The sequence below is a fragment of the Leuciscus leuciscus genome, assembly GCF_965113295.1.
Source record: "Leuciscus leuciscus genome assembly, chromosome: 5".
NCBI lineage: Eukaryota > Metazoa > Chordata > Actinopteri > Cypriniformes > Leuciscidae > Leuciscus > Leuciscus leuciscus.
This window is the reverse complement of record NC_138729.1, coordinates 39383605-39396152: the sequence shown is the minus strand read 5'-3', so window position 1 is coordinate 39396152 and position 12548 is coordinate 39383605. Positions and strand designations below refer to the sequence as shown.

At 37.0% G+C, this 12548-nt stretch overlaps 1 protein-coding gene across 1 annotated transcript; it reads left to right on the top strand.

Moving 5' to 3' along the window:
• Positions 1 to 176: 176 nt before the first annotated feature.
• zdhhc15a (zDHHC palmitoyltransferase 15a) lies at positions 177 to 12448 on the top strand. The gene is made up of 12 exons (XM_082169076.1): positions 177 to 305; positions 1018 to 1044; positions 1165 to 1259; positions 2591 to 2711; positions 4475 to 4544; positions 4996 to 5028; positions 5453 to 5573; positions 7670 to 7802; positions 7885 to 8011; positions 11447 to 11547; positions 12061 to 12119; positions 12218 to 12448. The coding sequence occupies exons 1-11, from the start codon at positions 188 to 190 to the stop codon at positions 12102 to 12104; spliced, it is 990 nt and encodes a 329-aa protein (XP_082025202.1). The 5' UTR covers positions 177 to 187; the 3' UTR covers positions 12105 to 12119; positions 12218 to 12448.
• The last annotated feature ends 100 nt before the right edge of the window (positions 12449 to 12548 follow it).

The following is a 12548-nucleotide window of genomic DNA, read 5'->3' as shown; positions in this document are numbered from 1 at the left end:
AAGATGTAATAAGATAAAAGAAATAAAGATTCACTTGCTTGATAGAAGAAAGCCCACTTGCTTGCTGTGTCCTGCGCAGGCGCTGTTTCTCTTATTACTGTGCAGTTCATACCATGGACTGGTCACTCCAGTCACAGATGCTTCAGAGACTGGCGTCTCGCGCTGGTCTCGCTCCGGTCACCCTGAGATGCTTCTGCCCGCGTGTCTGCGCCGCTGCGCGCGGCTGCTATACTGGATCCCTGTTACGATCATTATCGTGGTTGTGATGTGGTCATACTACGCCTATGTCGTGCACTTCTGTTGGAGTGAGTAATATTTTTGCAAAATTATTAAAGTTAGTTTAATGACGCAGATTTCGTGGGATTAAAAGGCCATACGTGATCTTAAAATGTAGGAGAGACCGAAGTTCATGTAACATTTTGTTTAAGCGTCTGAGTAACTCGGTGTTTCTTGTTGTTTCTCAACTTTTATAAGATGCTCCTATATTTGACTGCTACAGATTAAGTATCACTTATCTGCTATTTATTTCAGTTACAACTACATTGCTGAGGTGGGTTTTTAATCATGGACGTCAGTTTTATATATATATATATATATATATATATATATATATATATATATATAAAATAATATATAATTTATTTGAGTGCAAAATGCTAAACGAATAAAAAACATTTTAATTCAAAACGGCAGGCAATCAATCAATCAATCAATCCATAAAACATAATAGAATGTGTGTGTATTAGACGACTGACATTATGAAGCCTGTGCATTGTACTATTTTGTGCGGTCGTTGTGGGTCCAGTAGAAGTGCACTGGTGGTCAAGTATTGTAGTGATTTCAGCCTTGTAGCTCATGTCATATTGGTTAAATTGTGGCTGTTGCACTCCCCGGTCTCCCTCTTATTTTGGGAAAGTCATTGAGCACCAGTTATAAATCTAAATATTTAAAACTGTTCAGTAACGTAGATATGACATCAGATGTTATAACTGACTCTTGTTTATATTTGTGTGCCAGTCCTGCTTACCTGTGCAACGCAGAGAGGTATGAAATCTTTGTGGTGTTATAAATATTTATTGTGTGAAAATATGCAGTTCTAAAGTTTGAATGAACAAATTTGGCATTTCCTGCTATTTTGATTTGTATATGTACTTATTCTCTCAGTGGTGTTCCTTTGCCTGTTCCATGTGTGTTTTGGGATGTTCTCGTGGTCATTTTGGAAAGCAGTGTCTACTCCACCATCCTCTCCTTCTGTGGAGGTACAGTAGCGTTAGAAATGTATAGTTCTTATACATTAAAAACATAACCAAAAAACAAGTTCCTCCCCTGGACCTTCTGGAGAATGGATGCATATGGCTTTTTGGAAATGGTACAATCGTAACGGCATGTTTTTTGTACACATCATAGAAAAGACTTTTGATGTACCTATCTTGGAGTACCATGTAAATACTATAGTATATAAATTAAGGACAATAGTATGACTATCTCATATCATTGCTGCAGGACTGTAACCCCCATAGACATTGAGGGGGACAAGTCCCCCCAATAATCAGATATGGTCAAATTGTTATTAGGATAATAAAACGTTTTAAAAGTAAACATTTTTAGGCTGTTCTGCCTTAGTGGTCTAACAGCACTTGTCAATGTCAAAATGACTGAGACGGCCAATCGAATCAAAGAAGGCAGGCTTTACTGACCACAGAAGCAGAACATGAATTACAGTGTGATTTTTTTTTATTTGATAGAGTGCGATGTAAGTAGCTAAATATTTAATGTTTGACTAATTTTTTTACTATAGAAATGTTGAATGGCCAACAGTAATATTCAGTGATGCAAACTACTTGACTTTTATGCCAAATTGTACTGTTTGAATGAAAAAATATAGGATTTCACATGATTCATGCAATTCATAATTAAATGTGACAAGACGAGGAACATTAACAAAGCCGTTTTGGCACATTAGGCAAAAAGACTAAGAGGGAATGTGTATAATAAATAAATATTTAGAAATTATTTTTAACAAAGTTTAAAGCAAAATTCAAAGCCTATCTTTTTTCTTTGGCTTTTAATTGTAGTTGATTTGTGCTGTTTGTTCTGTAATTTATGTTGTACATGGTGTTAAATGTTGATGATATTTGATATAGTGTACTGTCCCTTGGTCAACAATTGTTGTTTCTAGGTGTGCTATATGTTGAGTATTATTTGAAAATAATTCAAATAGATAAATTCTAGTTATTTTGCTGTTTTGTTTTCTTTATTCCTTTTAATCCCTAAAAATCCTTTAAATATTAAAGGATTTTTAAATCCCCTCATCCCCCCCTTGCATCAATGTACTATAGTACACCCGCAGCCAGTACTTTCTTTGCAAGGGGAATTTAAACTCTTCACCATTTCTGCTGGCTTTAACCTCACAGTTAGAAGAGATGAGTAGACTTGGGCTCTTACGGGGGTCAGCCCATCCACTTGCAAGTTATTCAAGTCAGGCATGTCATATGTGACAAATGAGCGTAAAAGAAACCCCTCTCCCTCTCAGAGCACCGCTATCTAATTTACTAATTGTGTTTGTGTGTGCTTGGGTGTCTGTGTTCAGTTTCAGCTCTCCTCTTCAGACTCGATGCTCTTTGAGCAGGAACGTGGCGGTATGGAGAAGAGTCAGATTCTTCTGGAAATCTCCCAGAAGCTTCCAGTTCATACACGTACAGCAACCGGAGGTCAGGAAACCTGTCAGTGCTATAGTGGAGAAACTTGACAATGTAAAGTAAATCAAATCTCCAAACTAAACTGGACCCGCTCCAAATGTAACTCGATTCACACTGAACCTGTAAACATTAACCTTCTCCATCAGCATCGTGTAATTGAGGGAAGACACTGAACTCTACATTACTCTAGACACACTGAACCTGCAATTAGTGCATTTTGAATGGCTTTCAGTGAAAAGCATCTGCATCATGTTAGAAGGTTCACTGCATCAGTGTTCCCTTCACTGCTTTGTAAGAGAGGGGAATCTGATGCCTGTACTGAATACTCAGCACTGTGGCAAAATAAATTATATTCCAGGTCTGTGTCTTGGGTTTGCAGTCTGATTCACAAACAATGACTATTATGTGTCCGTTCTTTTTAGTGAATCCCCCCCCCCCAAAAAATGCAGCCTTATCAGTGTAGCTCAGATCCCGAAACAAATGGCTCTTATGAGCTTTTTGTTTTACTGAATATTTCAAAAAGACAAGTTGCCATTTTAATCAATATCAAACGCTGCCTTAATTTTCAGCTTTAGTAGAGAGAGAATTTCTACCATATAGATGCAAAATGGAGATTAAAACTGAAATACACCCAAATTAACTGGAAATTTGGAATCAGATTGAATTGGAAAGTCTGTATCAATACCCAGTCCCACAACAGACTGACAAACAAAATGATGTTACTTGCTGAAAATCTGAATAATAATGATGCCGATTAACTGAACACAGTCATACTGAATCATGCTGGTTTGGTGCAATGTAAGGATAAGAAAATGATTACAAAATATTATTTTTAAATTCATTTGAATTTAATGCAAAGTTGACAACTTGACAAGTGATCAATAACACCAATGTGTCAACAACAAACAAAACCAATAAACAATTTTTTTAAAGAATAATAAAATAAATTCCAGCTCCACTTACCAATCAATATGGTAAAACTTTAAACTGTGAGAGGTTCAACCAGGCGCTCAGGTAGAGTCAGAGGAGTTTAAGATAGGTGCTCTTGGGGTAGGGAAAAAAATCCAAAGGAAAACAAAAGCAGGTCCCAGGCACTCAGTCAAAATAATCAGGAGAAGGATCAGGTTAAAAGGCACTGCCCTGATGAAGACCATTTTGTTGGTCGAAACATGTTGGTGCATATTTTTAAAATGACTTAAGCCACATTCATTAAAGGCTTTTTAACCTGATCCTTCTCCTGATTATTTTGACTGAGTGCCTGGGACCTGCTTTTGTTTTCCTATGGTAAAACTTTAGTTTAGGGTCCAATTCTCACAACTAACTAGTTGCTTATTGGCATGCATATTACTAGGATATTGGCTGTTTATTAGTACTTATAAAGCACATATTTAATGCCTTAATCTGCATGACCATATTCTACATACCATAATTCACCCAATACCTAAAATAACTTAAAAACTACCCTACTAACTATTAATAAGCAGTAATTAGGAGTTTGAAGCAAAAGTCGTAGTTATAGTTAGGTAATAGTGAGAATTGGAACCTAAAATGAAGTGTGACCTATATATATATATATATATATATATATATATGCTTTTGATAGAAGTCCGATTTTTGTGCTTTTTGTTAACTAATCTAAAATGATCTTCTATTATAAGATATACAACATAATGAAAACATAACAGTCTCTTATCAAAAAGGAATTCTATTTTCCTAAACGTTGGAGAAAATGTTATTTATTAATTTGATTGCTTGTGTGTGTGTGTTCGTCTCAGCTATCAGGTTCTGTCATCACTGCCAATTGATAAAACCAGATCGCTGCCATCACTGTTCTGTCTGCCAAATGTAAGAATTGTTCTCTCTCTCTCTCTCCATTTCTGTGTGCGTATCAGTGCATCTCCCACTCATCTACACACTCTTCCCTTAATGAAAGGGAGAGACGCTGAAATGTGATCTGTGTGTGAGTGTGTGTGTGATAATTACAGGATGTTGTTGTAGCGCTTGGTCACATTTATTTGAGCGGACACAGTGAATCTTCTCAAATGAGTTTCAGCTCCGTGTCAATATCAGGTTCCCTGCCTTTGATTAAAGTCCAGGTCTGAGTGTCTGTGTGAGAGCGAGTGAGTGCAATGGAGAAAAAGAATGACTATGTGTGTTTGTGGAGATTTTGAATGTGTGTGTGTGTGTGTGTGTGTCTGATTACACTAGGGTTTTTATTATTATTTAATGAGAATAGTTCCTGTGGCCTGTGCACTTCACTCCTGCGGTCTGTCTCTCTCTCTCTCTCTTTTTGTAGGTGTGTACTGAAGATGGATCATCATTGCCCCTGGTTTGTAAACTAAATTAAAATTGACCCTATTTACTTTATAAATTCTTGTTTCTGTTTATTGTGAATGACTTATTGGTGTATTTTATTCTAAAGAATAAATAATATTTTGTAATCTATAGCTTAGTAATGGTTAATCAAAGGTTATTAACTACTCTTCTTGTAAACATCTTTTATTTTCAGCTGTTGTTGCTTAGTCTGTGCAGGCTATTGGATATTGAAGCCAAATAGCTACTTATATATTTAATTAGCTTTCATTCAGGAAGTAAAATGGTTATTTACGTACACTGACAAGACTTAACATGTTACATCTTGTTTAAATGAGTAATATTGCATTTTTAATGCATTTTAATTTTAACATTTTTAAAAAGTGACACTTATTCTCCTCTTCCGTGTGTATGTTGTGTGTTGTTGTGAGCATGTTCAGGCTGAATAACTGTATTGGGTTCTCCAACTATAAGTTCTTCATGCTCTTCCTCCTCTACTCACTCCTGTACTGCCTCCTCATCGTTGCAACGGTTACACCGACCTTCATCCAACTGTGGCTGGTGGGTGACTTTTTTTTTTTTTTGCAAGATTTACATGCACTTTGAGTGGTAGTGAGTCTCAGCCTCCTATGGCACGTCCACAGATTTTAAATATTAATGAAATATTATTAAATATTTTAAATATACTCAGAATTTTACACACATTCTACAACCCTACTTCCAGAAAAGTTGGGACATTTTGTAAAGTGCAATAAAATCAAGAACCTCTGATTTGTTCATTCTCTTTAACCTTTATTTAACTGGCAAAAGTGCAAAGAAAAGATTTTCAATGTTTTCACTGACCAAGTGAATTGTATTCTGTAAAGATGAACAAATGTTGATTTTGATGGCTGCAACACACTCCAAAAAAGTTGAGACGGGGCAAAATAAAAGTTAAAAGATTATAAAATATTCAAGTTAAACTTTTGAAACAGCCCACAATAAGCTGGTGAATTGGTAATAGCTGAGGGTATCTTGATTGGGTATAAAAGGAGCATCTCAGTCTTTGCTAGCAAAGATGTGTAATGGCTTACCACTCTGTGCCAAGTTCATGAGAGAATTGTCAAACAATTAAAAAAATCACATTTCTCAATGCAAGATTGCAAACAATTTGTCTTTCACCATCTACCATACATAATACTGTGAAAAGATTCAGGCAATCCAGAGAAATCTGAGGCTGTGTAGGGCAAGGAAAGAAAACCTCTGTTGGTTTGTGCGTCACCTTCAAGCCCTCAGATGGCACTGCATGAGAAACTGTTAAATACAGCCACATGGCCTCGGGAGAATTTTGGAAAACTGTTTTCACACGGTCTTCTGCTGCATCAAGAAATGCTTGAATCTCTGTTACACAAGGAGAAATACATCAGTTCAATGCAGAGATGCTGGTGAGAGATGCTCATCTCAGATGGTCTAAAAGACAGTGGAAATGTGTGCTGTGGTTTGATGAGTCCATGTTTCAGCTTGTTTTTGGGAGAAACGGACATTGGGATCTCAGTCCCAAAGAAAAAAGGGACTATCCAGACTTTCATCAGCGACAGGTGCAAAAGCAAACATCTGTCATGGTTTGGAGGCGCATCAGTGCAAATGGCAGGGGTGACTTGCATGTGTGTGAAGGTATCACTGACGTGGAGGCGTATACTGGGATTGTACAGAGACATACACTGCCATCAAGATGACATCTTTCCTGGGAAGCAAGACAAAACCAGGCCTTATTCAGCACGTGCTTCATCAGAGTGGTTTCTAAACACCATAGAGTGGATGTGCTGGACAGTCCAGGTCTGTCTCTTATTGAAAATGTATGGCCCATCATGAAAAGGAGAATCAGACAACGACGACCATGGACTGTTGTGCAGCTGTCTCGTATCAGGCGAGATTGGGCAAAAATTCCACTTGCAGAAGTTAGTATTCTCAGTTCCCGAACAATTAAAAAGTGTAATTAAAAGGAAAGGTGAAGTGACACAGTGGTAAACATGCCTCTATCCCAACTTATTTGGAGTGTGTTTCAGCCATCAAAATCCAAATTTGTTTATATTTACAAAATACAATTAAGTTGATCAGTGAAAACATTGGAAATCTTTTCTTTGTACTTTTGTCAGATAAATAAAGGTTAAAGAGAATGAACAAATCACAGATTCTTAATTTTATTGCATTTAACAAAATGTCCCAACTTTTCTGGAAATGTGGTTGTAATAAAGTGTATTGCTTAAGTAGCTTTGGATAAAAGTACCTACCACAAGAGTAAATATAATTTAAGTGATTGTGAGTAAATTTGATATACGTTTTATCTTTTGCAGTATAATGAATTCTTATATAATAATTTGGTAACACTTACAATAAGTTTTCATGTGTTCACATTAGATAACACTACTAAACATGAACGAACAATGAACAATACATCTACAGGAATTCTTTTAAACTTAGTTGATGTTAATTTCAACATTTACTAACACATTTTTAAAATCAAAACTTGTATGTTAACATTAGTTTATTTGCTGTAAACAAACAATGAACATTTTTATTAGTAAGAAATGCTGTGAAAAGTATATTGCTCATTGTTAGTTCGTTAGCTTCTGCATTTACTAATATTAATGGGACCTCTCTCTCTCTTTCTCTCTCAGGGCAAACTGTTTGATAGTTGTGTTAAACTGCATGTCTTGTTCTTGACACTGGTGTCGGCCATGTTTGCAGTTACCCTCTGTTTTTTGCTCTTCTTCCACATCTGGCTGCTCGCCAGCAACAAAACTACTCTTGGTAAAACCTACATTTCACATATGCTCATTATTCGAATGAGGTTTTGTAGGCGTCATAACATCTCTTGCTCTCTTTCTCTCAGAGTGGTTGTCAGTCCCCTTTTTTGCGGATGGACCAGGAAGTGAAGCATTTGACGTGGGTATCAGGGCAAACTTCTTACAGGTGTTTGGAAAGAAAAAGAGACACTGGCCATTTCCAGTGTTTAGCAGGTCAGTATTAAGCAGTAATCACCATTGATGGCACCCATAAACAGCCTTCAGATTATAAACACTATTTTTTGCAGAATAATTAAAAAGTGACAGTGAAACTTTTACAATGCAACAAAAGATTTCTATTTCATATAAATGCTGGGGTTTTTTTTCTATTAATAAAAGATTCCTGAAAAAAATGTGCCATGGTTTCTACAAAATATCAAGCAGAACAATTGTTTCGATAATAATCAGCATAATAGTATGATTTCCAAAGGAAAGCTTTGCTATTACAGAAAAAAAAAACGATGTGTGTATGAATACAGTACTGTGCAAAAGTCTTTGGCATGTAAGTATTTTCAACAAATCAATTATTTTTAGCCAGTTATTTATATCTTTTGCTGTAGTGTGTCAGTAGGAAATATCAGTTTGCATTTCCAAACATTCCTTTTGCCATTAATTGTAATAATCCAGTGAGATTTTTGCATGCACAAGGAGTCTGACAACAGCTGGTATGATCTGATCTCACTATCATAGAGTCCATCTGTGATTACATGAAGAAATAGAAAAAACTGAGACGGACTAAATCCAGAAGGACTGTGGCAACGTCTCCAAGGCGCTTGAAGAAACCGACCTGCAAAGCGACCTGAAAAACTATGTGCAAGTGTACCTGGGACAAAAGCTGTTTTAAACGCAAAGGGTGGTCACACTAAATATTGATTTGATTTAGTTAATAAAAGTTCATTAATAAATAAAATCTATTTATGGCATTATTTTTGAAAGCATCCTCACTTTACAGCATTTTTACACAAGTGCCTACAACTTTTCACAGTACTGTAGCTTTGCAGGTCGGTTTCGTCAATCCACTTGGAGGGATTGCTGCAGTTCTTCATGTATTTACAGACAGACTCAATGATGGTGAGAACAAATCTCTGTGTGGAGCATAACGGATTCTCACTGGATTATTACAATGAATGGCAAAAGGAATGTTTGGAAATGTAAACTGATATTTCCTACTGACACACTTCAGCAAAAGATATAAATAACTGGCTTAAAAGTCTAAGACTTTTGCACAGTCCTCTGTGTATGTATATATATATATATATATATATATATATATATATATATATATATATATATATATATATATATATATATATATATATATACATATATACAGTGAGGAAAATAAGTATTTGAACACCCTGCTATTTTGCAAGTTCTCCCACTTAGAAATCATGGAGGGGTCTGAAATTGTCATCGTAGGTGCATGTCCACTGTGAGAGACATAATCCAGAAATCCAACAAAAAAAATCCAGAAATCACAATATATGATTTTTTAACTATTTATTTGTATGATACAGCTGCAAATAAGTATTTGAACACCTGTCTATCAGCTAGAATTCTGACCCTCAAAGACCTGTTAGTCTGCCTTTAAAATGTCCACCTCCACTCCATTTATTATCCTAAATTAGATGCACCTGTTTGAGGTCGTAAGCTGCATAAAGACACCTGTCCACCCCATACAATCAGTAAGAATCCAACTACTAACATGGCCAAGACCAAAGAGCTGTCCAAAGACACTAGAGAAAAAATTGTACACCTCCACAAGGCTGGAAAGGGCTACGGGGAAATTGCCAAGCAGCTTGGTGAAAAAAGGTCCACTGTTGGAGCAATCATTAGAAAATGGAAGAAGCTAAACATGACTGTCAATCTCCCTCGGACTGGGGCTCCATGCAAGATCTCACCTCGCGGGGTCTCAATGATCCTAAGAAAGGTGAGAAATCAGCCCAGAACTACACGGGAGGAGCTGGTCAATGACCTGAAAAGAGCTGGGACCACCGTTTCCAAGGTTACTGTTGGTAATACACTAAGACGTCATGGTTTGAAATCATGCATGGCACGGAAGGTTCCCCTGCTTAAACCAGCACATGTCAAGGCCCGTCTTAAGTTTGCCAATGACCATTTGGATGATCCAGAGGAGTCATGTGGTCAGATGAGACCAAAATATAACTTTTTGGTCATAATTCCACTAAACGTGTTTGGAGGAAGAAGAATGATGAGTACCATCCCAAGAACACCATCCCTACTGTGAAGCATGGGGGTGGTAGCATCATGCTTTGGGGGTGTTTTTCTGCACATGGGACAGGGCGACTGCACTGTATTAAGGAGAGGATGACCGGGGCCATGTATTGCGAGATTTTGGGGAACAACCTCCTTCCCTCAGTTAGAGCGTTGAAGATGGGTCGAGGCTGGGTCTTCCAACATGACAATGACCCGAAGCACACAGCCAGGATAACCAAGGAGTGGCTCTGTAAGAAGCATATCAAGGTTCTGGCGTGGCCTAGCCAGTCTCCAGACCTAAACCCAATAGAGAATCTTTGGAGGGAGCTCAAACTCCGTGTTTCTCAGCGACAGCCCAGAAACCTGACTGATCTAGAGAAGATCTGTGTGGAGGAGTGGGCCAAAATCCCTCCTGCAGTGTGTGCAAACCTGGTGAAAAACTACAGGAAACGTTTGACCTCTGTAATTGCAAACAAAGGCTACTGTACCAAATATTAATATTGATTTTCTCAGGTGTTCAAATACTTATTTGCAGCTGTATCATACAAATAAATAGTTAAAAAATCATATATTGTGATTTCTGGATTTCTTTTTTAGATTATGTCTCTCACAGTGGACATGCACCTACGATGACAATTTCAGACCCCTCCATGATTTCCAAGTGGGAGAACTTGCAAATTAGCAGGGTGTTCAAATACTTATTTTCCTCACTGTATATATATATATATACAGTATATGTATTTACTTTTTAATTTAATAGAAAGCAGCTATTTTAAATTGCAATAATATTTCACAATATTACTGTTTTTATTTTATTTTTGATCAAATATACAGCCTTGGTGAGCCTAAGAGACTTTTAATTAAAATTGTATATTAATGCTTCCTGTCATTTAAATTGCTGTTGGCAATACCACTCAAGAATGAGAAACATGTCCCAATGATAACATTTTCCAGTTTTCAGATTAAAATGCCAGAATTGATGAATTTCAAAACTGCATTTCCTTCAATTCTGGCATTTCGCTGTTTAGTAAACAGATATTTAATTTAAGCCACTAGTCACAAACATTTAAGGGCCTGGTTTCACAGACAGGGTTTAAGATTAAGCCAGGATTAGGTCTTAGTTCAATTAGGACATTTAAGTAGCTTTTATAAATGTTCCTTAGAAGAAAACATCACTGGTGTGAATTTTGAGACAAAAAATTGGCATTGACATTTTAAGATATGTCAGAGCAAGTTGCTTTCAGTTATAACAGCACAAACATGCATTTTAGTCTGGATTATCTTAAGCCTTGTCTGTGAAACCAGCCAAAGATGTGATTTCTTTTGATTTAATGCCACAGCACAGATGCCATAGCTTATGTTTACCAACTGTTTCTTTTATATCTATCACAGTCAAAGGGATGGACATTCATTCCCCTTGAGATGGCAGATGTCGTCTCGCAGTCCTTCAGTGATAAATGGAAATGGGCATTGTGTCATGCAAGGAACTGTGGGTAAGAAATATATTATCTGAATCATATTTCAAAATTTAACAAATTGGTTGATCAATCCAAGTCATGTTTCCCAGTATAGAGAGAGTCATCTAATTATGTGTCAGCACTGTAGTCAGAATGGTTTGGTAAATCTTTTATTTAGAGGGAGACTGAATTTATCCCAGTTCTCACGCTGTCTCTGAAGGTGATCTCCTCTCTGCTTCTGTCATTAACTTAAGTGTGCTATCTCAAAGAGTAGGATTACGAACACACATCCTCTAAAATTCCCCCAGTAACTCTAAATAGCACTCTGAATAGTCTTTTTTTTTTTATTCTCAGAAGTAACTGGCAGTTTAGAAGAGAAACGAAAGGAATCTTCTGTTGTAATACAAAGTTTATCTTTTCTTAATTTAGAATTTTGGGAAGAGGTTCAGACTCCAAGTGTATACTGCCCCCGTGAGGCCAATCTAGGGCTGCACAGCCTAATCGAAAATTCTGATTTGAGCCATTTGTATCATTCTGTTCTGCCATCAGTTTCACCTGAGGGGGTCTCTGTTACCATAGCAGTGGATGACTAGAAGTAATGAAATTAGGTATGAGAAATGCTTGTTCTGCATTTTCAGCAGTGTCAAAGTGTTCAAATGAAACTAAATGAAATCCAATTAATAGAAACGTGTTTTTGTCTTTCTAGGTTAACGGAATGTGTTGTGTGACGTCACAGTGAGGTGATTTTAGAAAGCTCTCAGTCACAGGTTAAGCTTACAGGAGTGGCGGCCGGCCCTCGGGGAGAACAAGGGGTGAGGGTGAACACCTGCCCGCATGCTCAGTTTTCACCTGGAACACTTCCTAAGGGAGCGATCAGGTCTCCGAAACCTCTTTTACTGATCAGGGTGTGAGAGAGCTTTATCAGGTGTCCTTGCTCAGCGATAATCTTTTAAATTCAATATTTTTGTGATGAAATGTAGTGGTTTTTCTGTTGTAGGATTGGATTCTAGCTTTATGTTGACACTATTAAATAGTGT